Here is a 25378-nt window from a genome sequence, read left to right as displayed (position 1 = left end):
TACAGCCGATCCCGTTACAGCCTATCCCATTACACCGATCCCGTCACCCCGATCCCATTACAGCGACCCCGTCACAGCCGATCCCCTTACACCGATCCCGTTACCCTGATCCCCTAACGGGCGATCCCATTACAGCCGATCCCGTCGCCCCGATCCCATTACAGCGCTCCCCGCGGCCAATCCCAGGTCCCAGCCCGTGTCCCCGCGCTGTCCCTGGGCCATGGTGGCGGTGTCTCCGGGCCATGGTGGCGGTCCCGGTGGCCCCGGCGCTGTCCCGGTTCGTGGCCCCGGCCGCGCTCTCCGTGGCCGCGCTCCTCCTCCTCCTCCTGCTGTCCTTCCTCCCGCCCGGGCCGGGCCGGCGGCGCTCCGCAGGTCAGTGCTCCCGGTGGGCAGCGGTGGCGCCACTAACGGCCCCGGGAGGGCACCGGTAAAGCCCGCGGACCGGCACTGGTAACGCCCGCGGGACCGGGACCGGGACCGAACCGGAGCCGCGAGAGGCAGCGGCAGGGAACGGGGACTGGGAGCAGTAAGAAAAGCAGAGCAGATCCCACCGGGAACAGCGACCCGGACCGGTAACGGCCCCGTACCGGGACCGGCGATGAACTGGAACCGGTTAGGGAGAGGTACTGGAACCAGCAGGGAACAGGAACTGGCACCAGTAACGCCCCCAGACTGGGACCGGCGGGGAACTGGAACCGGGAGATGCAGGGAGTGGGGACTGGGACCAGTATGGAAAGCAGTCTGGAACCAGTGGGGAGCGCAGTCCCACAGGGAACACAGACAGGGAGTGGTAAGGATGGACTGGGACTAGTAAGGAGGATAAACTGGCACCAGAAAGGAGGGCAGACCAGTAACCACAGGGAATAGAGACTGGGATGAACAGGGAATCCAGACTGGAACCAGTAAGGACAGTGTGGCACCAGTAAGGAGTGCAGAGCAGCTCCCACTGGGAATAAAGACTGGGACCAGTAAACAAACTGGGACCAGTAAGGACAAAGTGGCCCTGCTAAAGAGGGACTGGGACCATTAAGGAGAGCAGGTTAGGAAAAACAAACTGGAACTAGTAAGGACAGACTGGCACCAGTAAGGAACAGAGACTGGCACCAGTAAGAAGGACGGAGCAGCTCCCAGAGAGAGTATGCACTGGGTCCAGTAAAGACAAACTGGGACCAGTAAGGAGAGGCTGGGACCACTAAGGACAGCCTGGCCCCAGTAGGGAATCGAGACTGGGACCAGTAACGAGAACTCCCAGTAAGGAGTCTCCCCACGCCCCCCCGGGCGGGAGTGTCCCGGCGGTGTCAGCGGGGCTGTCCCAGTGTCGCCGCGTTCCTCCCCAGCGGTGCCACTCTGCGCTGGCAGCGTCACCCGGAGGGACAGAGCCGCTCTTCCCACCTTGGGATTTGCCCGAATTTCCCGATTTTTTCCAGGCAGGAAAATGCCCTCGAGCCCCGCGGGACCCCAGCACACCGAGACCCTGGGGGTCGGCAAAGCCATCGCCGTCCTCACCTCCGGGGGGGACGCGCAGGGTAAGAGGACCCCAAAACCCCGGGATCCAAAATCCCTAGAAATCCCCAGCCCGAAATCCTTGGAAATCCCCCCCGAATTTCTCCCCCCTCCTCCAAAACTCCATAAAACCCTTGGGATCCCGGAATCCCCGGGATCGCTAAGCCCCTGCCCCAAATCCCCCCCCCCGTAAATTCCCCCCAAAATCCCTCACTCCCCCCCCCCCCCCAAGTTCCTAAAACCGCTCCTTTGGAGGTAAAAATCGGGATTTTGATGCCACAACCATCAGGGTTTTCCCTGGATTGAGGTTCTGGGAATGACCTTGGTGGGGGTTTGGGGTCGGGTGGAGCTTGAGGAGTTTTGGGATAGCGGAGGGGAACAACAGTGACAAAATTCGGGCAGGGGACTCCAAGTGGGCACCGGTGGCACTTTGGCACTGAGCCAAAATAATCAGGATTGCCCAAAATTCCAAGGATTCATCCCCAGGTTTGGGATTTTTCTGGGGGTCCCAAGGATGGGGGGCGGACGGACGTGGGGGGGGTGCCAGGCCATGGGGGCCCCCCCGGAGTGTCCCCTCCCCCCACCCCCGTGTTTGTCACCCGTGTCAGGCGCTGCCACCAAAGGTCACCGGGGCAAAAATAACTCAGGCGGTGGCAGCTGCAAGGGGGGGGGACAGGGGGGGTACGGGGGGGACAGATTGGGGGTGTCCACCGAGGGGTGGCAGCCGCAGGGAGGTGACAGGGGCTTGGGGATGTCACCAAGGGGTGACAGGATGATGGCGGTGCCCCACAGGCATGAACGCGGCCGTGCGCGCCGTGGTGCGTGTGGGGATCTACACCGGGGCCAAGGTGTTCTTCGTGTGTGAGGTCAGTGTCAGCCCCAACCCCAAAATTCCACAGCCCCACCACAAAATTTGGGAAAAGTTGTCCTTGAACCACTGTCCACTCTGTCCCCCCAGGGCTACCAGGGGCTGGTGGACGGTGGTGACCACATCAGGGAGGCCACGTGGGAAAGCGTGTCCATGATGTTGCAGCTGGTGAGGGACACGGACAGGGGGACACATGGACAGGGGGACACACGGACAGGGGTACACAGGGACAGGGGGACACTGGGGAATCCCCTCCTGGGCTGGGGAGGCACTGGGCATGCTCCTCACCGGTCCCAGTTTGTCCCTCACTGGTTCCAGTCTGAGCCTGGGCTCAGCAGAAAATGACCCAAAAGCAGAGCTAGGATGGGGGGAGGGAGGGAAGGGTGGACACAGGGACGCACATGGGGATGGGATGGGTGGATGGACAGAGGGATGGGATGGATGGATGGACAGAGGGATGGACATGAGGATGGGACAGAGGTATGGACATGGGGATGAGATGGGTGGATGGACACACAGGGACAGATATGGGGATGAGATGGGTGGACAGACACAGGGACGGAGAGCCAGCCCCGAGGCCAGCCGTGCCCCGCCGTCCCTCCCCAGGGTGGCACGGTGATCGGCAGCGCGCGCTGCCAGGATTTCCGCACGCGCGAGGGGCGGCTCCGCGCCGCGCGGAACTTGGTCAAGCGCGGCATCACCAACCTGTGCGTGATCGGCGGCGACGGCAGCCTCACCGGCGCTGACACCTTCCGCGCCGAGTGGGGCGGGCTCCTGGCAGAGCTGCTCAAAACCGGTACGGGGGGGACACTGGGGGAACCCTGAACCGCCCCCCCCCGGGGTGAGGGAGGGGGGCAGAGGAAAAGGATTGGGGTCAAAAGACAAAGGTTTGGGTTCAAAAGCACGCAAAAATTTGGGTCTTCCCACATAATAATGTGGTGTTCTTCCCTAGTTATGGAAGTTTAGGACACTTTTGCTTCCCAAGGGGACATTTTGGAGGAGGGCAGAGAGAGAACAGGGGGTGTGGAAAGGTTTGGTTTTGAATCAGGATGTGGAACTCAAAAATTGGGTTTTTTCCATAATTATGGAGGTTTGGGGCACTGTTGAAGATGTTTTAAAGGGGGACACAGAAGAAAAAAAGGGTGTGGTTAAAAAAAGCAGGGTGTGGCACTCAAAAATTTGAGGTTTTCCCCCTAAACAGAGATTTGTGGCGCTGCTTCCCCCTAAGGGGACATTTTGGGGGTGTCCCACATCAGGAAAGGAGGGTGTGGGAAGGTTTGTTGTTGCAGTGTGATGTAAGTTTGTGATTCTAAAAAAACTTTGGTTCCAAAATCAAGGTGTCCTACACAAAAATACAGGGTTTTGTCACCCAAAACTGAGTGTTTTCCCCCCAAACAATCCCTTTGACACCTCTACCCCCCAAGTGACCATCTGGGGATGGCGTCCCCCTCCTGCCCACCCCCTCCCCAGGTGGCATCACGGCAGAGGAGGCGCAGCGCTCGAGCCACCTGAACATCGTGGGCATGGTGGGCTCCATCGACAACGACTTCTGTGGCACCGACATGACCATCGGCACCGACTCGGCGCTGCACCGCATCATGGAGATTGTGGACGCCATCACCACCACGGCGCAGAGGTGACAAGGACACCCTCGTTGTCCCCAGCCCCCCGGTGTTCCCGTTTCGGGTGGGTGACGCTTTCTTGTCCCTGCAGCCACCAGAGGACTTTCGTGCTGGAGGTGATGGGGCGGCACTGCGGGTACGTTCTGGTGGCACCTAGGAAGGGTTCTTGTCATGCCAAAAATTGGGGGAAGTGGCTCAAAAGCAGTTTTTGGCCCCATTTCAGGTATCTGGCGCTGATCACAGCCCTGGCCTGTGGTGCTGATTGGGTTTTCATTCCTGAGTCACCCCCTGAGGACGACTGGGAGGAGCACCTGTGCAGGAGGCTGGCTGAGGTGGGAGGGAGGGATGGACATGGGGATGGATGGATGATGGATGGATGGATGGATGGATGGATGGATGGATGGATGGATGATCTCCCCCTGTCCCCATCCTTGTTGACACCCTGTGATCCCCCCCAGACCCGTGATGGTGGCTCCAGGCTCAACATCATCATTGTGGCTGAGGGTGCCATCGACAAGCATGGCAAGGCCATCACCTCGGATGAGATCAAAGCTGTGAGTGGGGATGGGGGGACATGGGGGACATCCCCCTTTGCCCCCTCCCTTTTTGGGGCCAGTCCCAGAGCTCTCCTGTGTCCCTGCAGCTGGTGGTGAAACGTCTGGGGTACGACACCAGGGTGACCATCCTGGGCCACGTCCAGCGTGGGGGGACCCCCTCAGCCTTCGACCGCATCCTGGTGGGCACCTCCTTCCTCACCCCAGTCCCAAACGAGGGGACCTGGAGGTGACTGACAGCCCCCCTTGGGAGGTGACACCCCTGATGTCCCCTCAGGCCAGCAGGATGGGTGTGGAGGCTGTGATGGCGCTGCTGGAGGGGACACCGGAGACGCCGGCCTGTGTGGTCAGTCTGTCTGGCAACCAGGCCGTGCGCCTGCCCCTCATGGAATGTGTCCAGGTGGTGAGTGGGAATGGGGGGACACTGGGAGTGGCCCCAGACCCAGTCTGGGTCCCTAAGATGGTTCCCATCCCTAAGATGTCCCCAAACCCTCCAGGGAGCGTCCCCAAGCCAGCCCCAGGGATGGATCCCACCCCAGGACACCCCATTCCACCCCAATCCCATCCAAAACACTCCAACCCTACCCAGGACACCCTGATCCCATCCCAGGACACTCCAATCCCACCCAGGAAACCCCAATCCCCCTCTGTGCCCCCAGACCAAGGACGTCACCACAGCCATGAATGAAGGACGCTTCGAGGACGCGGTGAAGCTGCGGGGCCGGTGGGTGGCACCTCCATGTCCCTGTCCCTGCAACCCCAATGTCCTCAAAACGTATCAAAACCCCAACTTCCCTGATTTTTAGGAGCTTTCAGAACAACTGGAATGTCTATAAGCTGCTGGCTCACATCCGCCCGCCTGCCACCAAGGTAGGGAGCACTGGAGAGGGCATGGGGAGGGGCCCGAGCCGGGACACCCCAATTCCATCCCAGGCACGGATACCACCCAATCCCAGCCCAATCCAACCCCAACCCCCAGTGAGCCCTGTCCCTGTCCCCAGAGCGGGTACACGGTGGCCGTGATGAACGTGGGCGCTCCGGCCGCAGGGATGAACGCGGCCGTGCGGGCGACCGTGAGGATCGGCCTCATCCATGGGCACCGCATGCTCGCGGTGCACGACGGCTTTGAGGGGCTGGCCTTTGGCATGGTGAGGGTCCCAAGGGGAATGGGGTGGGAAAAGCGTCAGGAGAGGGACTGGGATGGGGAGATTCCCACAGGGAATGGGGTTTAGGATGGATTTGAGGGGCTGGCATTCGGGATAGTGAGGGTCCTCTGGGGGAAAGGAGTTGGGATGGGGAGATCCCTATGGGATAAAGGGGTGGCCAGGGCATGACAGATTTGAAGGGTTGGGTTTTGGAATGGGGAGATCCCAGTGGAAAAACAGGCCGGGAAAAGAGTTTGAGAAATGCAGGATGGATTTGAGGGGTTGGATTTTGGGATGGGGAGATCCATGTGGGAGAAGGGTGCAAGAAAAGGGCCTGGGAAGGGGCAGTTGTGGCACTGCAGGGATGGAGATTCCTCAGGAATTCCTCAGGATGGGGGTGTTTAATCCCTGTCCAAACCCCAGCCCTGCTGTGGGTCTGATCTGCTGCTGTCCCTGAGCCAGGGGACATTGTGTGACCTCCTGAGAGGGCTGAGGGGACATTGTGTGACCCCAATGTCACTCTGATAGGGCTGAGGGGGACCATTGTGACCCCAGATCCTTCTCCCACCCCATTAAACCCATTTCACCCCCCAGGTGGAGGAGATTGGCTGGAATACTGTGGGCAGCTGGACGGGGCTGGGAGGATCCAAACTAGGCACCAAGAGGTGACTCCCCCCTGCGTGTGGGGTCATTTGGGGTCCCCCTGGGGTCCCCCTCTGGTCAGGCTCATCCCGAGGAGTTTCCCCTTCCCAGGACTCTGCCCAAGAAGCATTTTGAGGAGATCAGTGCCAACATCAGCAAGTTTGGGATTCATGGTCTTATCATCATCGGTGGCTTTGAGGTCAGTGGGGTGTGGGCAGGGTGTGGTCAGCGGGATGGGGTCAGTGGGGCTTGGTCAGAGCATGGTTGGGGTGTGGTCAGGATGGGGTTAGAGAGGCATGGTTAGGGTGTGGCCAGGGTGGGGTCAAGGTCCCTCTGCTATCCCCCAGGCATTCACAGGCAGCCTGGAGCTGGTGGAGGGCCAGGTCTGGTCAAGGTGTGGTCAGTGCCCCCCTGTTCCTCTCCTCTCTGCATTGTCCCCTGATGTCCCCATTGTCCCTCAGGCATTCACAGGTGGCCTGGAGCTGGTGGAGGGCCGGGCACGCTTCGAGGAGCTCTGCATCCCCCTGTGCATCGTGCCCGCCACCGTCTCCAACAACGTCCCCGGCTCTGACTTCAGCATCGGCGCCGACACCGCCCTCAACACCATCACCACTGTGAGACCCCAGATACCTCCCCAAAATCCCCCTCGTCCCAAACACCATCACCCCGGTCAGACCCCCCATCCTGTAGCCTCTGCTCCCAAACATCATCACCACAGTGAGAACCCAAATCCTGTATCCCATATCCCTCCTGATGCCAAACACCATCACCACAGTAAGATCCCAGTGGAAGTCCCAAATTCCCCTGATCCCAAAGCACTTCTCCTACCACTATCACCACTCTGAGACCCCGATGGAAATCCCCCAACTGCCCTGACATTAAACCCCTTTTCCTGACCCCAAATTCTACATTTCAGACACGTGACCTGATCAAGCAGTCTGCAGTGGGCACCCCAAATCCCCTGGCCCTAAATCCCTTCTCCTGATCCCAAATCCTGTCCCCACTGCAGACGTGTGACCTGATCAAGCAGTCGGCTGCAGGCACCAAGCGCCGCGTGTTCATCATCGAGACCATGGGTGGCTTCTGTGGCTACCTGGCCACCATGGCCGGGCTGGCAGCTGGTGCCGATGCCGCCTACATCTTCGAGGAGCCCTTCAGCAGCCGTGACTTGCAGGTGGGGACAGTCCTGTCCCCTGTCCCCAGTGTCACCAGGGTGGTGTGGAATGAGTAGGTTCCCCACTGACCCCACTCCCACCTCCATTCCCGACCCCACAGGCCAATGTGGACCACCTGACGGAGAAGATGAAGACCACGGTGAAGAGGGGGCTTGTGCTCAGGTGGGCTCCAGCTTTGGGGGAACCTCGTGGCACCCCTGTGGGGATTGGGTTTGGGATCAGGGGAACTGGGCTCTCACCGTGGTGATGGGCAAGGGATGGAAGATTTGGAGTCTCATTGTGGTGCTGCTGTTTGGGATCAGTGGAATTGTTTGGGATGGGGTGAATTGTGGGATTTGATCCTGATCCTGTCCCTGGTGTAGGAATGAGCGTTGCAATGAGAACTACACCACAGATTTCATCTACAATCTCTACTGCGAGGAGGGCAAAGGGATTTTTGACTGCCGGAAAAATGTCCTGGGGCACATGCAGCAGGTGGGAATGGGGTGAGGGTTTGGGAATTCCCCCAGGAACAGGATTGGTGTTCAGGGGATTTCCCTGGGAAGAGGACTGGGACTTGGGGGATTTCATTGGCTCATCCTGGATTCTCCTGGGGCAGGGAGGCAGCCCCACCCCCTTTGACCGTAATTTCGGCACCAAGATGGGCGCCAAGGCCGTGGCCTGGATCACCGGGAAGATCAAGGAGTGCTCCCGGCATGGTGGGTGCTGCTGGATGGGGGATCCCAAAGGGACCCCAGAGTGACCCTACATTCCCAAACCATTCCCAAAAAGCCCTCCTGTGGATTCTGGGGGATTTTCCCCACTCCTGGATGATCCCAAACATTCCTAACCTCCCCTCTCGTTTTTGAAAGGTCCCAAATATTCCCAACCTACCCTCCCATAGGTTTTACTCTCATGGAGCATCCTGAGCATTCCCAACCCCTGCTCCAGGAGGATCCCAAACATTCCTGACTTCCTGTCCCAGGTGTTTTCCCATCCCTGAAGATTCCCAAACATTCCCACCCTTCCCTCCCACGTCCCTGGAGGATCCCAACCATTCCCAACTCGCCTCCAGGAGGTTCCTAACCATTCCTATGTTCCTCCCAGGCCGGATCTTTGCCAACACGGCGGACTCAGCGTGCCTGCTGGGGATGCGCAAGCGCAGCCTGGTGTTCCAACCCATCGCTGAGCTGCGCCAGCAGACGGATTTTGAGTGCGTGTCCCTCCCTGTCCCTCCCTTCCCCACCCTGCGAAAGTGGACAAAGCCTGGGATCCCTCCCCAGGGATGTCCCCAGTCTGTCCCTGTCCCCTCAGGCACCGCATCCCCAAGGAGCAGTGGTGGCTGAAGCTGCGGCCCATCCTCAAAATCCTGGCCAAGTACAACATTGAGCTAGACACGTCTGAGACAGCGCACCTGGAGCACCTGACCCGCAAGGTCCTGGTCCCCGACGCCACCCTGTGACAGGGACAGCAGCCACTGCCAGCCTGAGGAACCCCAAAAATCCCCTTTTCTCACAGCATCCCAGGGCTTTTCAGGGATTTTACGGGATTTTGAGAAGTGGTCCCCAAGCGGTATCAGGATAAATTGAGGATAGATGGTGGAGGTTGAGGTTTTTAGGGTTAAAAGTCATAAAATGGAGATGTTTCAATAAATTCAGTGCTTGTCCAAGTGCTCCACGTCTCTGTGAATCCATGGAAAGGCAAACCTGGACCCCACTGACACCAAATCCTCATCCTCAGGATTTCCCTGCCCAGCGTAACACAGAGGGATAAAACAGGGATAAAATTTGAGCCCCAAGTTCATCCCAGAAAATAACAATGACAGTTTTTAGCCGCTTGGTTTCACCTTGGAGAGCTGCTCTTCCATTGGATCCTGGAATAGATCCCAAAAAAAAACCCCCAAACCAACACCAAAGGGTGAATTCCTAGTGGGAAACCTCAGGAAGAGCTTGAAGAGATGGGAGGGAAGCCCTCAGCTCCATGTGGAGCTCTCTGAAGAAGATTTATTTCGCCTACAAGAATTCCAGCCCTGCAAAATTTTGGTTTTTGAGGTGGTTTCACTCCTGATGCAGCATAAAAGTTATGGATAAACAGGCAGAACTTCACTCTCCATGATGGAGAAACACCCGGATCTTTGATTTTCAGCCAACCCATCCCACAGGATTACTCTGCATCCTAACCCACAATTTCTTGCCTTGGGTCCTTCCTCAAAGGAGACTTTTCCCTTAAAACCTTCCTTTTGCAAGGCAAAAAAAAAAAACAAAAAAAAAAAGGGGAAAAATAGATTAATCCAACAGCTGGGATATAATTTGCCATCAGAGGGATATTGCTCATTGCAGGAGAGTGAAAGGGGGGGACAGGGAGAGAAGCAGAGGGAACAGAGAGGAGGAAATGGAGGGAGCATGACAGAACAGGGGGAGAAAGGGAGGGGACAAAATGGAAGGGCCAAGGGGAGGAAATGGAGGCAGCGTGAGGGGCCAGCAGAGTGCCGGGTGGCCGAGGGGAACAAAACCACGGAGAAGAACCTGGGAAGTGACAAAGTGAGCGGGGATCCTCCGGGGGAAGGGCAGCTGTCCCTGGCTCAGGTGAGCAGCAGCAGGTACTCCTTGAGGCAGGCAGGCAGCGGCAGCTGCTGCACGGCCTGGGGCAGGAAGCGCAGGCCGAGCGAGCGGCGCACGGCGTAGCGCGACAGCGCCTGTAGCGTGCCCGGCGCCGAGCACAGCAGCGTCAGCCGCTGGCACAGCTGTGGGTCCCGGGCCACCTCCCAGGGCAGGCTCCCGTTCTTGCGCAGCTCGAAGTGTCCCGTGGCCCTGTGCAGCAAATCCAGGCAGGAATCCTCCCGCTCCGTGCCCAGGCCCCGCACCAGCAGCGCCACCAGGCGTGAGATGGGGCTCTGGCCCTTCAGGTTGACCACGCGCACCTCGGCACCGAAGTCCAGCAGGACGCTGACGCTCTCCAGGTTGCCCTTCATGGCCGCCCAGCTCAGGGGGGTGTCGTTGTTGTAGTCCAGGGCGTTGACCAGGGCGCCGTTGGCCAGCAGGGCCCGCACGCACTCCGCGTTGTTCTTGAAGGCCGCCCAGTGCAGGGGCGTGTCCTTGTTGCCGTCCAGGGCATTGGGGTTGGCGCCGTACTCCAATAAAATCTCCACGCAGGTTTCATCTTTTTCTGCTGCGTAGTGAAGGGCTGTCCGGTTGTAGCCGTCCAGGGCGTTCACCTGGGGGAGGAAAAAAAAAAAGGTTTGGGGGTCAGGGAGTGGCTCCAGCTGGATCCCGCAGCAAGGGAAGAGCTAAAGGTCCCAAATCCCAAACGCAGGGAAAAATAAGGAAGGGTTTTACCCAAGTAGCCAGGGGAAAGTGGCTTCCTTCCCAGCCTCCTGAAATCTCAGTGCAAAAATTTAGGTTTCAATCCTTCGTCCTCTCCCAAAAATCTCAGCCCAAGAATTCCCTCCCTGTTGGGACAATGAACCTTTCCCTGGTGCCACTTTGTGAGGGGATACAAGCCCATGGAATATGCTGAGGTGGAAAAGACCTACAAAGACCTACAAATCCAAGCCCCGGCCCTGCACAGGACACTCAAAAATCCCCCTCTATGCTGGGAGCATTGTCCAAACCCCAGTTCCCAGAGCTTGTGACACTCTGGGGGAAGAACGTTTTCCCAAAATCCAACTTAAACACATCAGCTCCAATGTCAACTCTTAATCAGCTCTTCCTGACTTCCCTGCCCCTTATCTCGGAATTTTTTCTACCTGTTTTTGGTTTTTTCAAAGCTTTACCTCAGCTCCTTTTTGCAGCAGCAGCTCCACGCAGTCAGCATCAGCCACCATGCAGGCACAGTGCAGGGGTTTGAGGGTGCCATGCAGGCAGTTCACATCGGCACCCTGGGGAGCACAGGAACACCCCCCGGTAAGGAACTCCCCCCTTTCCATCCCTTCAGAAAGGGTTAATTCACACAAATCCCGAGGGTTTGCAGGAACCACCCCGGGGTCAGAAAAACCCACCCTTTCCCTGCCCTTCCCATCCCCCCTTCAAGAAAGGCTTAATTAAGAGAAATCTCGGGGGTTTGTTCACAAAAACACTCCCGGTCTTAATCCCAGCTCCCGCTCGTGTTTCACTAATTCACTGTCGCCAAACGGTGCCCGGAGACCCCCAGAGACCCCGCCAGCCCCGGGGGTTCGGAGGGTGGAAGGAAAAGCCTGGAGTCTCTAAACCAACTAGAGATGCCCTGATCTTCCCCTCCAGGGGATCCCCACGGAGGCTCCGCAGGGAGCGGGACAGCCGGCGACAGCTCGGCAGGGCCCGTCAGAGGGACCCGGAGTCCGGGGGGGACTCAAGCAGGCCGGTCTGGCCGCGGAAGGGGTGGGATGTCCCGGTCACGGGGCCTCACCCGGCCGATGAGATCCTCCACGTTGTCCCGAGGGAAGGAGCGGATGGCGGCGATGGTGCGGATAAGGCGCTCGGACAGCGAGTACTTGCTCTGAATGCTCTGCATGATGTACCACATGGCGCGGGCCGCGCCACGGCATCCCCGGCCGGCCCTGCCGAGCCCCGCGCCGGACCCGGGGCGGGGAGGGAGCAGCCCGGGCCGGACCGAGCCGCAGGAGAGTCCGGAGGTGGAGCCGCGGCTGTTCCGGAGGAATGCGTAGTGGCTCCGGAGCGGTCGCGGGGCGGTTCCGGGGGCCCGAGCCGCTCCCGGACCAGCGGCGGCGGCCGGCCAAGCAGGACGCGGAAATGCCGCTAACCAGAAGTGGCGTCACACCAAGTGCCCCGCCCCGACCACCTCGCCACAAATCCGGCTACGGCTCCCCGCTGGTCCCGCCCCCTCCATGCCTGTACTCCAATCCCCAGCACCGATCGCTCTTAAGCCACGCCTCCTATCGGATTTTCACCAATCCGCGCTTTCCTAAGATCACGAAGGCCCTCCCCCTCCTCCATACACCCACCCCCCCCCCCCCGTAACCCCCTCAATTTTCCCCCAATTTTCCCCATTTTTCCCCAATTTGCCTCCATATCCCGCTTTCCCCTTAGGCCACGCGCACACCGACCCACCAACCAATAGGAACCCAGCACCGGCAACACAACCTCGATAGGCCCGGGGGGCGGGGCCTCTCGGTAGAGGCCACGCCCCCCAGCCCCACAAACGGACCCAGAACGGCACCAAAATTGGAATTTTTTTTTTATTCCTTTTTAACAGCTACTGCCCCCAGCCATCTCCAGGGAACCCCCGGAGCTGCTGTTCAGGAGCCTCGGATCCCGTCAGAGATCTCTGTTTGTCCTTTATGGCCGTGGGTTGAGATCCCACTGGGAGCGCCCGCCCCTCGCCAGCCGCCGAGCAGAGCCCTAAATGAAGAAGATTAAATTCCTGGCTACCGAATATCGGGGTGGCTATCGCGTTTTAGGGAGTGCCTACTGAATTCTGGGCGGGCTTGGTTACCGAATTTGGGGGGGGGGGGTGGCCTCTGAATTTGGGGAATAGCTACTGCATTTGGAGGTTTTGTCTTGATTTCGGAGGAAAAGGGGTGGGAAAAGGGAGGGGCAAGGAGGAGGGGGTGGAGCTGGGGTCCTCCCAGCGCTCCCAGTATCACCAAGCCCCCCTCCCAGTAACCCAAACGTCCCCTCCCAGTGCTCCCAGGAATCCAAATTCTCTCCCAGTAACCAATCTCTCCTTCCAGTCCCTCCCAGTAACCCCCTCCCAGTGCCCCCAGGTCCCTCCTGGGGCTCCCTATATCCCCTCCCAGTCCCTCCCAGTTTATCCCAGTCCCCCCCAGATTCCCTTCTCCACATCTCCCGGTTTATCCCAAGGCCCCCAGTCCCCTCCCAGTTCCTCCCAGTGCCCCCAGTACCTGTCCCTCGCTTGTCCCAGCCAAGGGGGGCACTGAAGAGGGAAAGGGGCGTTAGGGGGTTTTTTGAGGTCACCCCATAGATCAGGGTCAGGGGTTTCTCTGGGAGGGCTTGGGGTCCTGCAGGGGGTTTGGGGAGCTCTGGGCTCCTTCCGTGGGGGTTTGGGGTCCCTGTGGGGAGAGATCAGGGGTTTCGGGTCACACCATGGGGGTTTGAGGCCCTATATGAGCTTTTAGGGTCCCTCCTTGGAGACGAGGAAAGGGGATGGTGCTTGGAGCTGAAGGTCGGGGCTTGGGACATTATTTTGGGATAAATCCTGTAGGATTTGGGGTCACTCACCTATGCTGGAGGTCCCTGAATTTCTGTAGGCTATGCCAGCCTGTGGGGGGAGCAAACCATTATGGGAAGCCCCCTATTTTGGGGTGGCCCCCATTTGGGGTGAGGTCTCACCTGCCATCCTGGGGTGCTGTGGGACTGGGGGGGCTCCAGTGGGGCCAAGCGGCTGCAAAAGAGAGGCAGGAAGTTTGGGGGACCCCCCTGTGCAATTGAGGGACCCCCATTCCAATTTAGGATGCCCCACACCCCTTACCTGACCACTTGACTGCTGAGCTGCCGGCGGGGCTGGGGGGTGACTGGAAAGGAGACAGAAAATTTGGAAGGACCCCTATGAGCAAGGAGGGGATGAGGAGGTGTTTCAGGGTGTGGAAGACCCCCCTACAAATTTGGGGGGCACTTACCTGAATGTGTGGGGGAGGGATGGGGGGTGCTGCTGCGGCTGCTCCAGCGCCAGCCTGGGGAGAGCTGTGGGGAGATTTGAGGGGGACAGTTTTGGGGGTGAGGGAAGGGGCAGGAGGGCTCTGGGGGGAGTTTGCGGTCCAGGAAAGGGGCAGGGGGACTTTGGGGGGCAGTTTGGGGGCCAGGAAAGGGGAAGGGGGGCTTTGGGGGCCACCTGCAAGCGGCGCAGCTCTTCATTCTCCCGGCGAAGTGACTCCAGCTCCCTGGGAAGGGGGAGGATTTAATGGAGGGTGGGTTTTTCCCCCCCATTTGGGGTGGGGGTCCCTCCATAGGGTATCTAAGGGGGGCAGAGCAAGGGGGTGGGAGCTCACCAAGATGGCAGCAAATGGCAGAACATGCTGTCACCAATGTGGCAGCCAAGGGGGGGTAAGACCCTCCCAAGAAAGGGGCCAGAAGGATGAGGACTGTCGTTAAGGAGTGCTGCCTCACCCACATGCCCAGAGGAGCCCAAGATGGAGGTGCGAACCCCCTTCCATAGCATCCCCCTCACCTCCTCCTCTCCCCCTGCTCCTCTCTGGCCTTGTCCAGCTCTGCCTGCACCCGCCGAGTTCTGTCCGCGTGCAAGTCCACCAGAAGTTGTGCCTGTGCCATCTGGAATCGCCACACCTGGGGGATGTCGGTCACTCCCTTGTACCCCCCCAGCGTGTGGGGCTGGGGACAGCGGTGGAACCTCATCCCCCATCATCCGTGTCCTCCTCACCTGCGTGATGTGGGCAAGGTGCTTGAGGGCGAGGTCCACTGGGTTCTTGAAGAAAACCTTCTCCTCTGGGCGCATCTATTGGGCATGGGGGTGTCAAAATGATGGGAAGAAGGTTGGGAACGGGAAGGGAAAACGGTGGGAAGGGGATGTGGGGAACAACATGATGGACACTGGCCTGATCAGATATGGGCAGGTAGCAGCAGGCGGTGCCACAGACTGGGCAGGGACCTGTGGGAAGGGGAGAAAAAAGAAAAAGAGAGAAAAAGATGTCCAAAAGTCCCAAAAATGGTGTTCCTTGAGGGAAATGGACCATTTCCCTTCATTTCAGGGTTTTAAATTGAGGCAGGATCCTCCATTTCCACCATGCTAAGGGTGTAAATTGAGGGAAATCCTCCTTTTCCCATCATTTAAAAGACAGAAATTGAGGGGAAACCCTCTTTTCCCGATATTTTAGGGGTTTAAATTGAGGGCAGAGCCCTCACTTATTTATTTCCTTGAGTTGAGGTGACCCTTCCTTTCCCTCTTATTTTAAGGGACTAAATTGAAAGAAACTCCCCCTTTCTCAGCATTTAAAGGGCTTAAACTGAGGGTTTCCCTCAATTTTACCTGAGCCCCCACAGCCCTCGCACAGGATGTGGCCACAGTTGGTGATGGCGAAGCGGGCGCCATCCTGGCGGAAGCAGCGACTGCAGTGGAACCAGTCCATGATGGCGCCGGAGCGAGGAGCCGCCTGTGCTGCCTCCACACAGGAGCGCCTGGGAGGGAATGAGGGGGAAAGGTGAAGGGAAAAGAGTGGGAAAAGGTGAGAGAAAAAAGAGATGGAAATGTGAGGGGGAAAGGGTCAGAAATGTGAGGGAAGAAGGGTTGGAAGCGTGAGGCGAAAAAGGGCGGGAAACGCGAGGGGGAAAGGGTCAGAAATGTGAGGGAAGAAGGGCTGGAAGCGTGAGGCGAAAAAGGGCGGGAAACATGAGGGGGAAAGGGTCAGAAATGTGAGGGAAGAAGGGCTGGAAGCGTGAGGCGAAAAAGGGCGGAAAACGTGAGGGGGAAAGGGTTGGAAATGTGAGGGAAGAAGGGCTGGAAGTGTGAGGCGAAAAAGGGCGGGAAACGTGAGGGGGAAAGGGTCAGAAATGTGAGGGAAGAAGGGCTGGAAGCGTGAGGCGAAAAAGGGCGGGAAACGTGAGGGGGAAAGGGTCAGAAATGTGAGGGAAGAAGGGCTGGAAGCGTGAGGCGAAAAAGGGCAGAAAACGTGAGGGGGAAAGGGTTGGAAATGTGAGGGGAAAAAACAGCAGGAAAGGTGAGAGGAAGAAGAGTGGGAAAAGGGAGGAAAAAAAAAGTGTGGAAAACATGAGAGAAAAAAGGGTGGGAAATGTGAGGGGGAAAAGGGCGGAAAAGGTGATGGGGGAAATGGTGGGGGAAAAGGAGAGAAAAAGAAAAGAAAGGGGAGAGATGAAAAAAGTGGGAAATGTGAGGGGGAAAAGGCCACCTGGATGGGGACAGGGAAACCAGGATTGGGACATCAGGATGGGGACAGCAACACCTGTACCTATGGGGGCAGATGGGGATAAGGACACCAGGCCTGTGGAGACATTGGGAGTGGCACGGGGACACATGAATGGGGGTGTCGGGATGGGGACACTGTGATGGGGATGGGGACCCCATGGTGGGGACAGGGATTCAAGGACCCTGGGGATAGGGTCCCCAGGATGGGAATCCTGGGATTTGGGCACATGGATCTGCTGATGACATCAATTAAAGGTCTCTGAGCAGCCTCGGTCCACTATATGGATTTGGGGACACCAGCCAGGGGTGATGACATTGTCCAACTGTGAGATTTTGGGGTCACCCACAGTGATCCCAGTATGGCCATGCAGAGCTTTTCCCATCCTTCAGGAACCAGTGCCTGGGGTGAGGGAAGGAGATGGAGACCCCATACTCCCAGCCCAGCACCCCTAAACCCTATGAGGGGCTCTGGGGGCATGGGGTGCAGGGGGAACACCCCAAAACCCTGATCTTACTATTCCATGCTCCCAGAATCACAAAATTCTGCTAAATCTTTGTCTGTGTTGCATAATTCCAACAATTTTTAACTGGGGGGTTGGGGGGCAGAAAAAGCACCCCCAGAATATCGGGGGAGGGGCTCAGCGTTTGGAGGGCACAGGAGTCACCCCAGAACCGCAATCCTATCATGACCTGATCCCAAAATCCCTCCATGCCACTGTTGAACCCTCTGGCCTCGCTGTGCGATTCCAGCCATTTTCAATTCTAGAGATGGCGGGGGGCAGAAATGCATCCCCAGGCCTCGTGAGGGAGAATCTGGGGGGCACAGGGGCCACCTCAAAACCCCGATCCCCCCCAGTCCCTCTATCTCGGGATCCCGTGATCCGTCATTGTGTAATTCCAACCAGTTTCTGATTCCCGGGGGTCGGAGGGAGGGGGGCAGGAAACGCCCCGATAAAACCCTCTGGGGGATCATTCAGGGATTTGGGGGGGGCGCGCAGGGGACGCCCCGAAGCCCCCATCCCGCCGTTCCCGGAATCCCTAGATGCCGCTGCCGAGCCCTCCGCCCTCGTTGCGTAATTCCAACCATTTTTAATTCCCGGGAGGGCAGGAAACGCGTCGCTGCCGTTACACAAAGCAGGAAGGGGGGAGGGAGAGGTCTGGGGGGGCTCCCTGTCCTTATTCCCCTTAAACCCACCCTGCCCAACCTCCCCCCGCAGATCCATCTCCCGCTTGGAAAACACCTCCCTTTATAACAAAATAACCAAACCCCAACAATTCGGGCAATTCGCACAATTCCCCCACTCAATACTGGGCGGTTCGGGGGTGTCCCTGCTGGGACCCGCCCTTTTTTTTCTCCCTAGGGGTTCCCCCCGCCCAAATTCCCTTTTTCCAAGGTTTCCCCCCGACTTTTCCCAGCGTTTTTTCCCCGCTTTTTTCCCAGCGGCGCATCCGGCGGGGAATGGGATGACGGGACCTTCCTGTTCCCGGCCCCGTGCCCGCCTCGCGCCCGGGGGACGCCCCCGCCAACCCTCCCCCGCACCGCCGAGCCCGACGGGACCCCCGGAGCCATCCCCGGAGCCCTCCGGAACGCCCCCGGCCCCTCCCGCGCCGCGGAGCCGCCGAGGTGAGTCGGGGGGCGCGGGGGGAGGGAAACGAACCCGTTTTTGGGGGGGGAAGGGGACGGGAAAAAGCGGAGACACCCCCCCAGAAAATTTGGGAGACCCCCTCCCCCCCAATTTGGGATATCCCGATGTTAGATTTGGGATATCCCGATGTTAGATTTGGGATGGGGGAGGCGGTGGCGGAGGGGCGCCGTTGGGGGGCTGGAAATGAGGGAAAAAGGAGAGTGGGAACCCTCCCACAAAAACTGGATGGACACCCCCCCCCCGACCACCAACTGGAGATACCCCCGGGTATGGATTTGGGATGGGGAGGCGATGGCGGAGGGATGGCAAAAGATTTGGGGCCGGGGGGGGTGTGGATGAACGGCGAATTTTGCGGATTGAAAAGAGAGGAAAGAGAGCGGGGACCCCCCCAAAAAAATGTGGGAGATCCACCCCGTCCAGCTGGGGATACCCAGGGGATAGAGCGGAACGATGGATTGGAGCCGGGGGGTGGGGCGGTGGAAATGAGGCGCCGTTTGTAGGGTTGGAAAAGATGGAAAAAGGAGAGCGGGGAACACTCTCCCCCCCACCCCCCCCAAATTCAGGAGATCCCTCTCTGATTTGGCATGCACCCGGTCTTGGATTTGGGAAGAAGGCGGTGGCAGGGGGGCCACAATGGAAGGGGATGGGGGGGTGTGCCATTTTTAGGTTTGGAAAAGAGGGAAAAAGGAGAGTAGGGACCCCCCACAAAAATTTGGGAGACCCCTCCCGCAGTTGTGGATAACCGCCGTCTTAGATTTGGGATGGGAGGGGAGATGGATTTGGGGCTGGGAGGAGGGATCAGGCTCTGTTTTGGGGGGGGCAGAAAGGAGGCAATGACAGTGGGGACCCCCTCCAAAAAATCTGGGAGACTTCCCCCAAAAATTTGGGTTACCTCCATGTTGGATTTGAAGGAGGGGGGACTGTGGATGAACCGTTTTGGAAGGGAGGGCAAGAGAGTGGGGACCCCTCAAAAAAAAGCTGGGAGTCCCCCCCAGTATTCAATTTGGGGGTGAATTTTGGGGAAGGGTCCTGGGGCTCTGTTGTTCTTTTGTGCCCCCTTGGAAAAATTAAAGTGGGGGAGGAGCAAACCTTGGGGGACTGGGAGTAATTCGGGAGCACCCTGGGTGATTTGGGGGGGTCCTGGGTGATTTTGAGGGGAACTCGGTGACCCCCCCCCTTTGTGACCCCCCCCATCTGCATCCTTCCATCCCCCTCACCCCAGATTTTAGGGGCTGAGTCCGGACCAGCTGTGAGACCCTCCCAAGACCCTCAGAGAGCAGGTGGGAGGGGAACTGGGGAGTACAGGGTGATTTGGGGAGACACAGAGGGATTTGGGGTCACACAGAAGGATTTGGGGGGACACAAAGGGATTTTATGGGGGGAACAGGAATATTTGTGGGGGCACAGAGGGATCTGGGATCACATGGAGGAGTTTGAAATTACACTGAGGGATTTGTGGGTACATGAAGAGATTTTGGGTGACACAGAGATTTTGGGGGGAATAGATGGATGGGGGGAAAAAAAGGTTTTTGTGGGGATGAGGCTTAGGGGGGTACAAGGGGATTTGGGATCTCCCTGAAAGGTTTGGACAGGTAACACAGAAGGATTTTGGCGGGGTAAATGGAAATTGAGGGGGGCAAAAAAGGATTTGGGGTCACACTGAGAAATATGAGAGGCACAGCAGGAACCAAGATGCAAACAATCCTTTGGAATTGTGGGGGGAGGCGGTTGTGGTTTTCTGCTGCTCAGGGGGGTCCTGGGGCGTTTTGGGGTGCTCAGGGCCCCCCTTGATGCTGCAGTCCCTGCAGGAGCCCCCATGGAGCAGGACGAGCCGGACGTGGTGGAGCTGCAGGACTCGGACGAGGGGGACGTGGTCCGGAGGGTCTTCATTGGTGAGGAGGGGACCCCAAAAGTGGATGGGGGGGTTGGAGGGCTCCAGATAACCCAGAAAAGCAGTACAGAGAATTTTGGGGGGGGATACGGATACTTTTGGGGTGGGCTGTAGGCAAATTTGGGGGGTCCCAGGCACTCCAAGAAGGGGGTGCAGGCAATTTGGGGGGCTGCAGGCAAATTTGGGGAGGCTCCAGATGTACCTAGAAGGGGGTAGAGGCATTTGGGATGGGATTCAAGGCATTTTTGAGGGTCTACAGACACCACTGGAGGGGGGTAGAGGAATTTGAAGGGGGCTTAAAACACTCTTGAGAGGGTTCCAGACCCCCCAAGAAGGGGTTATTGGGAATTTTGGGGGCCTTCAGGTACTTTTGGGGGGCTCCAGACACTCCAGGAGGGGGCATAGCCCCTTTTTGGGGCACAGTGAGCATTTGGGTAGGGTGTGCAGCCCCTTTCTGGGGTGCACTGGACACCAGGAGAGGGCCACAGCCCCTTTTTGTGCCCCCTTTTGGGTCACAAGAAATATTTGGGTCAGGGGTCCAGCCAATTTTTGGGATCCAGTGAACATTTGGGATGGATGTCTGGCCCCTTTTTGGAGCACAGTGAATATTTGGTCAGGGTTGCAGCCCTTTCTGGGTCACAATGAACATTTGGGTCAGGGGCACAACCCCTTTCTGGGGCTCAATAAATATTTGAGGAGAAGGCCTAGCCCCTTTTTGTGTCACAACGAACATTTTGGCAAACTGGCAAACTGGGGAGGCTCCAGGCACCCTTTTAGGGTGTAATGAGCATTCGAGGAGGGGGCCCAGCCCGTTTTAGGAATACAATAAACATTTGTGTTGGGGTCCCAGCCCGTTTTAGGGTCACAGCAAACATTTGGTTTGGAGGTCTAGCCCCTTCTGTGCTCTCACCCCCTCCCCATGTTCCCCCAGCCGATGACGGCATCGTGAGCGACGGCGAGGCCGAGGTGCTGCCGCACGAGATCATCCGCACGGTGATCCCGCACAGCCCCCTGCGCCCCCCGCCGCCCCGCGGGACCCCTGGCCCAGCCCCGGGGGGCTCCGAGGAGGGCGGAGGGCGGCGGGGCGGGGGCCGCCAGCGCCCCTTCATCTGCAACGAGTGTGGCAAGAGCTTCAGCCACTGGTCCAAGCTGCTGCGGCACCAGCGCACGCACACGGGCGAGCGGCCCAGCACCTGCGGCGAGTGTGGCAAGAGCTTCTCGCAGAACTCACACCTGGTGCAGCACCGCCGCACCCACACCGGGGAGAAGCCGTACAGGTGCGGCCACTGCGGCAAGAGCTTCTCCTGGAGCTCCAACCTCATCCAGCACCAGCGCATTCACACTGGGGAGCGCCCGTACGGCTGCGCCGAGTGCGGCAAGAGCTTCACACAGAGCAAGAATCTCATCAAGCACCAGCGCACCCATGCCGGGCCGGGGGCAGCGCGGCCACGGCGCTGCGCCCACCCCGCCGGTGCCCCAAGGGCTCTGAAGGGGCCTCGGGGGGGGGGCGAGGGGCCCACAGAGGCCGAGGGCGGCTGTGGGCAGGAGCCACTGATCTGCGTGGAGTGCGGGGAGAGCTTCGCCCGGAGCGCCGCGCTCAGGAGGCACCGCCGGGGGCACCGCCCACTCTTCGTGCCCTGAGGGGACAATGTGGGGACAGTGCCCGCTCTTCGTGCCCTGAGGGGACAATGTGGGGGCAGTGCCCGCTCTTTGTGCCCTGAGGGAACATGGGGACACTGTGGAGGGGGCACAGGGACAGTGGGGCACTGTCCTCGCACTGCTGGGGGCACCGCCCACTCTTTGTGCCCTGAGGGGCAGGGGGACAGTGGCACCGGGACATAGGGACACACGGAGTGTGGGGCATCCGTGTTAGATAGTTGGGGCATCACCCGCTTTTCATGCCCTTTTCGTGCACACCGTGGTGGGGACACAAGGACTGTTGGATAATGCTCTGGCAGTGCCTGCTGTCAGTGACCTGTGGGGACACACAGACAGTGGGCCACCCTGGTGGGGAACACAGGGACTGTGCTACAGACAGGAGACATGGTGCCACCATGTGAGGAGACACAGGGAGTGTTTCATGGGCAGGACGTGGTGACAGAGCTGGGGTTGCACGAGTTATGGAGTTATGCCACAGGTGAGGGAATGTGACACCAAGCTGGGAGACTGTGGACCTGGACTGGGACAAGGACAGGACACAGTGACTCCAAGGTGGACGACACACGGACAGGACAGAGGACACAGAACTGATGACCCCAAGCCCACCCCATGCCCCATGCCCCGTGTCACCCTCTGTGCCCCTCGCTGTTCCGTGTCAGTACCGCATCCCAGAGCTGTAAATAGGGGAAGGGACATGGGGCGGGGGCGGGCGGGGGGGGAGGGGAGGTGACACTGGGAGACTCCCCTGTGGGGTGTGGAGAGGGCATGGACAGGGCTGGGCTGTGAATAAAGTTGTGTTTTGGGGGACCTGGGAGTTGGTTTTAGGGGGTGACAAAAATGGCGGGGAGGGGGTGGGGGGAGAACCCTGGGAGTTCTCCCTGAGGGAGGGAGGGCAAAAAGCCCCCAGGAGGGGAGTTTGAGGGGCTCAGGGGTTTGGACAGTCTCTGGTCAGTCCCTGCAAAGCCCGAAAGGACAGGGGGAGTGACAGAGGGAATTTGGGAGTCAAAAAAGGGGTCTCAAAACTTGGAAGGGATTGCAGGGAGGTCCCAAATTGGAAGGGAGTTGGGGGGACCCCAAAACCGAGAAGGGTGTTGAAGGGGCTGTTTCAGGAGGTGGCTGCCCACTCTGGGCCACAGGCCCCTGAACACCAATGCTGGCCCTTTTCCCTGGCAAACAAAACTCTGCCACCAGGTTCCTGGTGGCAGACTGTAGGAGGTGCTTGGCACTCCAAGGCCAACCAGAGTTTTATTTTACTACAGTGTTTTTCTGGGAGATATGGCGTGCCCCCTCCTAACCCTTACCTCCTCCCCTCAGCCCTCTTCTGCCGTGTCCTCAGCCCCTCACCCCGACTTGAACTTGGAGCCCAGCTCTGCCCCATCCCTCTCTCTGCCCTTCACCCCTCCCCATCCTGCCCCTGCCCTATCCCTCACTCTGCCCTTTTCCCCTCCCCAGCCTGCCCTGCCCCATCCCTCTCTCCCCTCACCCCCCCGCCCGTGCCTCTCTGCAGCAGCATGTGGGAGCCTGAACATGGGGACAGTGTGGCCCTCGCAGCAGGACAAGACCCAAATAAATCAACATGTAATGAAAATAGAAAAAGGTTATCATCTTGTATTAATATGTGTTTTGTGTTGTATTGCTCTGTATTGCTCTGTATTGCAGGCTGAGCACAGGGTGAACTCTCTCCTCCTTGCTGTGACACCTGGGCTGGCAGGGATGACACAGTGATCTTGGTCAGCCAATGCTGCCTGTGCCATCACCTGGCACTGATGTGTTTGATGAAAATCCTTTTGCTGGGTTTTTTCTCCTGAGAAGCCTCAGAACAGAAATGGAACCAATAACAATCTGCTGGCTGTGGAGTGTGGGCTGGAGATGGTTTAGCAACAGGGGCATCTTGGGTTGGTCTCCTGTGCATTGTTTCTACTTGATGACCAATCATGGTCCAGCGGTGTTGGGGCTGTGAGCAGTCCCAGGTTTTTATTATTCATTCCTTTCCAGCTTTCTGATGTTTCCTTGCTCTTTTAGTATAGTTCTAATATCTCATTTTCTTTTAATATAATAGAGATCATAAAATAATAGTTCAGCCTTGTGAAAGGGGGAGTCAAGATTCTCATCTCCTCCCTTGTCCTGGAGGACCCTCAAACACCACCACAATCAGCGGCCAAGCGGGTTTGTGCGAGCCCCTCAGGAACCCTCGGCCGGTCCTGAGTCGGCAGCCCCGGCACGGCCGAGAGCGGGGAGACACTCTCTGTGCCCCGAGGGTACTGAGGGCACCTGGGCTGGGGGGAGACACTCTCTGTGCCCCGAGGGTACTTTCGATAAGGTGATTCCTTTAGAGAGTTCCGCTGAGCAGCCGGTAGCTGTGGTTACCAAGGGAGCGGAGCTCAGGGCAGGACGGGGGAACTCGGCACAGCTCAGGGTCTGGGTGCTCCAAAGGCGCAGTCTGCAGCCGGGATCACCCGAGGGGATCGGCACAGCTCAGGGTCTGGGGGCTCCAAAGGCGGGGTCTGCAGCCGGGACCGCCCCAGGGGCTGTTCCGGTGCAGACCGAGCTGCAGCGCGGATCGGCCCCACGTGGCTCACGGCGGCTGATCCGGCAGAGACCAAGCCGGGACTGACCCCGGCTGCAGCGGCGGGAGCCGAGCAGAGTCAGGGCAGCCGGGGATGGGACAGACGGGACCCCCCCTCGGTGCGGTCAGCGCGGTACCCACGGTGCACACGGCAGGACGGACCCCCCGCCCCTTCCGCCGGCACGGCCAGCGGAGCGGCCGCGGGCCAGGCGGCCGGGACCGGGACAGACGGACCGGGACAGACGGACCGGGACAGACGGACCGGGACAGACGGACCGGGACAGACGGACCGTGCCCGAGCCGGCACAGGGGCTGGGGCAGCCGCGAACGAGTGGGGGAACAAACGGGAATGGATGAGGTAATATTTCGTTCCCAGCCTTATACTTTCACCGTTTTTCTTTTATTGCCTTTAAAAATGTTATTTTCTTACAATCTCCCTCCTGCCCAGCATGTGGTATATCCTTTTTTTTCCCCTGGATTAAACGGTTTTTACAAATAAATCCAGAGCTTACCAAAGCAAACTTCTGCTTGGATACTTTGAAATGGTCGACGAGTTAACTCACGACCTTCTCATGTTGTTTTTCTCACCACCCTTTTATTTATCCTTTGGCAAATTATACATCTTTCAGTTACTTGTTTTTCTACTCCAAAAATCGCAATGCATCCATAGTTCCTTAAAAAAAATTATCACACAAAGCCTGAGTATCCCACTGGGCGTTTTGATACATGTCCTCTGCTATTCCCTAGTAAGCATTTTATTATCTGTCTTCCATCAAGATGTTTCTATTTCCCCCATTTATCTTTTTCGCCACCTATCTTGTTTTAATTCGCTTTTTTTTTTTGCTTCCCTAAACTTTGGAATTTCCAATTTTTCCTCATTTGGAGTTAATATTAACTCTTTCAGCTCCATTTTCTGCTGCATCTTTAGCTTCCTGATCTGCCAAATTATTTTCAGGGTCTTTACCCTGCAAATGCCAACCCTTTGATCCAACACAAAAGAATTTTGAAAAAGAACTGTTCCCAAACAGCTCCAGAGTCCCCCCAGTGTTTGGGACAGATTTCTGACCCAAAAAGAGACACTAAATGTTGAAAATTCGTCAGCATTAATCCCAAATTAGAAAACTCACAAAAATCTTTTGATAATTTTCAACTAACAGACTAGGATGAAGTCAGAGGCCAGATTTGCAAAGAAGAAAGTCTAAATCCTCTAGCTATGCCTGTGCCATTCAGCCAGCAAGCCGCTGGTCCTAGAACACGGGTGGCTGTCCCACCTCATGAGATAAAAGAATTGCGAAA

General features: G+C 58.2%; 4 protein-coding genes across 10 annotated transcripts; 2 read left to right on the top strand and 2 right to left on the bottom strand.

Annotated features, from left to right (window-relative positions):
• The first annotated feature begins 230 nt into the window (after nt 1-230).
• Nucleotides 231-9160, top strand: PFKM (phosphofructokinase, muscle). Of its 2 annotated transcripts, none has more exons than XM_066567581.1 (23): nt 231-372; nt 1428-1526; nt 2296-2369; nt 2462-2539; nt 2978-3167; nt 3842-4007; nt 4085-4129; nt 4217-4325; nt 4452-4547; nt 4637-4729; nt 4825-4950; nt 5207-5271; nt 5354-5417; nt 5549-5695; nt 6287-6357; nt 6446-6533; nt 6796-6948; nt 7344-7508; nt 7610-7671; nt 7872-7983; nt 8108-8207; nt 8596-8701; nt 8803-9160. In XM_066567581.1, the coding sequence occupies exons 1-23, from the start codon at nt 243-245 to the stop codon at nt 8948-8950; spliced, it is 2487 nt and encodes an 828-aa protein (XP_066423678.1). In that variant the 5' UTR covers nt 231-242; the 3' UTR covers nt 8951-9160. The 2 variants fall into 2 exon arrangements, with proteins under 2 accessions (XP_066423678.1, XP_066423677.1); XM_066567580.1 differs by having other exon boundaries at nt 6682-6948.
• A 609-nt stretch (nt 9161-9769) lies between these two features.
• On the bottom strand, nt 9770-12215 carry ASB8 (ankyrin repeat and SOCS box containing 8). Of its 2 annotated transcripts, none has more exons than XM_066567584.1 (3): nt 11872-12215; nt 11261-11415; nt 9770-10702 (listed from the first exon to the last, which is right to left on the bottom strand). In XM_066567584.1, the coding sequence occupies exons 1-3, from the start codon at nt 12008-12010 to the stop codon at nt 10070-10072; spliced, it is 927 nt and encodes a 308-aa protein (XP_066423681.1). In that variant the 5' UTR covers nt 12011-12215; the 3' UTR covers nt 9770-10069. The 2 variants fall into 2 exon arrangements, with proteins under 2 accessions (XP_066423681.1, XP_066423680.1); XM_066567583.1 differs by having other exon boundaries at nt 11261-11365.
• Nucleotides 12216-12647: 432 nt separating this feature from the next.
• RNF212B (ring finger protein 212B) lies at nt 12648-17752 on the bottom strand. 3 transcript variants are annotated; one of them, XM_066567717.1, is made up of 11 exons: nt 15427-17752; nt 14996-15048; nt 14821-14895; nt 14611-14726; nt 14275-14323; nt 14063-14126; nt 13915-13957; nt 13776-13827; nt 13665-13704; nt 13328-13495; nt 12648-12824 (listed from the first exon to the last, which is right to left on the bottom strand). In XM_066567717.1, the coding sequence occupies exons 1-11, from the start codon at nt 15524-15526 to the stop codon at nt 12679-12681; spliced, it is 906 nt and encodes a 301-aa protein (XP_066423814.1). In that variant the 5' UTR covers nt 15527-17752; the 3' UTR covers nt 12648-12678. The 3 variants fall into 3 exon arrangements, with proteins under 3 accessions (XP_066423814.1, XP_066423816.1, XP_066423815.1); XM_066567719.1 differs by having other exon boundaries at nt 13328-13359; XM_066567718.1 differs by having other exon boundaries at nt 14611-14711.
• LOC136567919 (zinc finger protein 787-like) lies at nt 17401-22209 on the top strand. 3 transcript variants are annotated; one of them, XM_066567721.1, is made up of 4 exons: nt 17401-17944; nt 19189-19246; nt 19775-19858; nt 20789-22209. In XM_066567721.1, the coding sequence occupies exons 3-4, from the start codon at nt 19783-19785 to the stop codon at nt 21496-21498; spliced, it is 786 nt and encodes a 261-aa protein (XP_066423818.1). In that variant the 5' UTR covers nt 17401-17944; nt 19189-19246; nt 19775-19782; the 3' UTR covers nt 21499-22209. The 3 variants fall into 3 exon arrangements, with proteins under 3 accessions (XP_066423818.1, XP_066423817.1, XP_066423819.1); XM_066567720.1 differs by having other exon boundaries at nt 19766-19858; XM_066567722.1 differs by lacking the exons at nt 17401-17944; nt 19189-19246 and having other exon boundaries at nt 19552-19858.
• Nucleotides 22210-25378: the final 3169 nt, after the last annotated feature.

This window comes from Molothrus aeneus, chromosome 30, assembly GCF_037042795.1.
Source record: "Molothrus aeneus isolate 106 chromosome 30, BPBGC_Maene_1.0, whole genome shotgun sequence".
NCBI classification, from domain to species: Eukaryota; Metazoa; Chordata; class Aves; order Passeriformes; family Icteridae; genus Molothrus; species Molothrus aeneus.
The sequence above is the reverse complement of the archived record's forward strand: the minus strand, read 5'-3'. Positions and strand labels throughout refer to the sequence as shown.

Excerpts from the sequence above, each read along its gene's own strand:
- PFKM (XM_066567580.1), top strand. The coding sequence starts at position 243 with ATGGTGGCGGTCCCGGTGGCCCCGGCGCTGTCCCGGTTCGTGGCCCCG. Across the intron at positions 3,168-3,841 it reads GGCAGAGCTGCTCAAAACCG|GTGGCATCACGGCAGAGGAG; the intron begins GTACGGGGGGGA and ends CCCCCTCCCCAG. Across the intron at positions 6,949-7,343 it reads CCCTCAACACCATCACCACT|ACGTGTGACCTGATCAAGCA; the intron begins GTGAGACCCCAG and ends TCCCCACTGCAG.
- RNF212B (XM_066567717.1), bottom strand. The coding sequence starts at position 15,526 with ATGGACTGGTTCCACTGCAGTCGCTGCTTCCGCCAGGATGGCGCCCGC. Across the intron at positions 14,324-14,610 it reads GAGCAGGGGGAGAGGAGGAG|GGAGCTGGAGTCACTTCGCC; the intron begins GTGAGGGGGATG and ends CCCCCTTCCCAG. Across the intron at positions 13,828-13,914 it reads CTCAGCAGTCAAGTGGTCAG|CCGCTTGGCCCCACTGGAGC; the intron begins GTAAGGGGTGTG and ends TCTCTTTTGCAG.
- LOC136567919 (XM_066567721.1), top strand. The coding sequence starts at position 19,783 with ATGGAGCAGGACGAGCCGGACGTGGTGGAGCTGCAGGACTCGGACGAG. Across the intron at positions 19,859-20,788 it reads GGTCCGGAGGGTCTTCATTG|CCGATGACGGCATCGTGAGC; the intron begins GTGAGGAGGGGA and ends ATGTTCCCCCAG.
- ASB8 (XM_066567584.1), bottom strand. The coding sequence starts at position 12,010 with ATGCCGTGGCGCGGCCCGCGCCATGTGGTACATCATGCAGAGCATTCA. Across the intron at positions 11,416-11,871 it reads TGGAGGATCTCATCGGCCGG|GGATGGAAAGGGGGGAGTTC; the intron begins GTGAGGCCCCGT and ends CCCTTTCTGAAG. Across the intron at positions 10,703-11,260 it reads TGCTGCAAAAAGGAGCTGAG|GTGAACGCCCTGGACGGCTA; the intron begins GTAAAGCTTTGA and ends TTCCTCCCCCAG.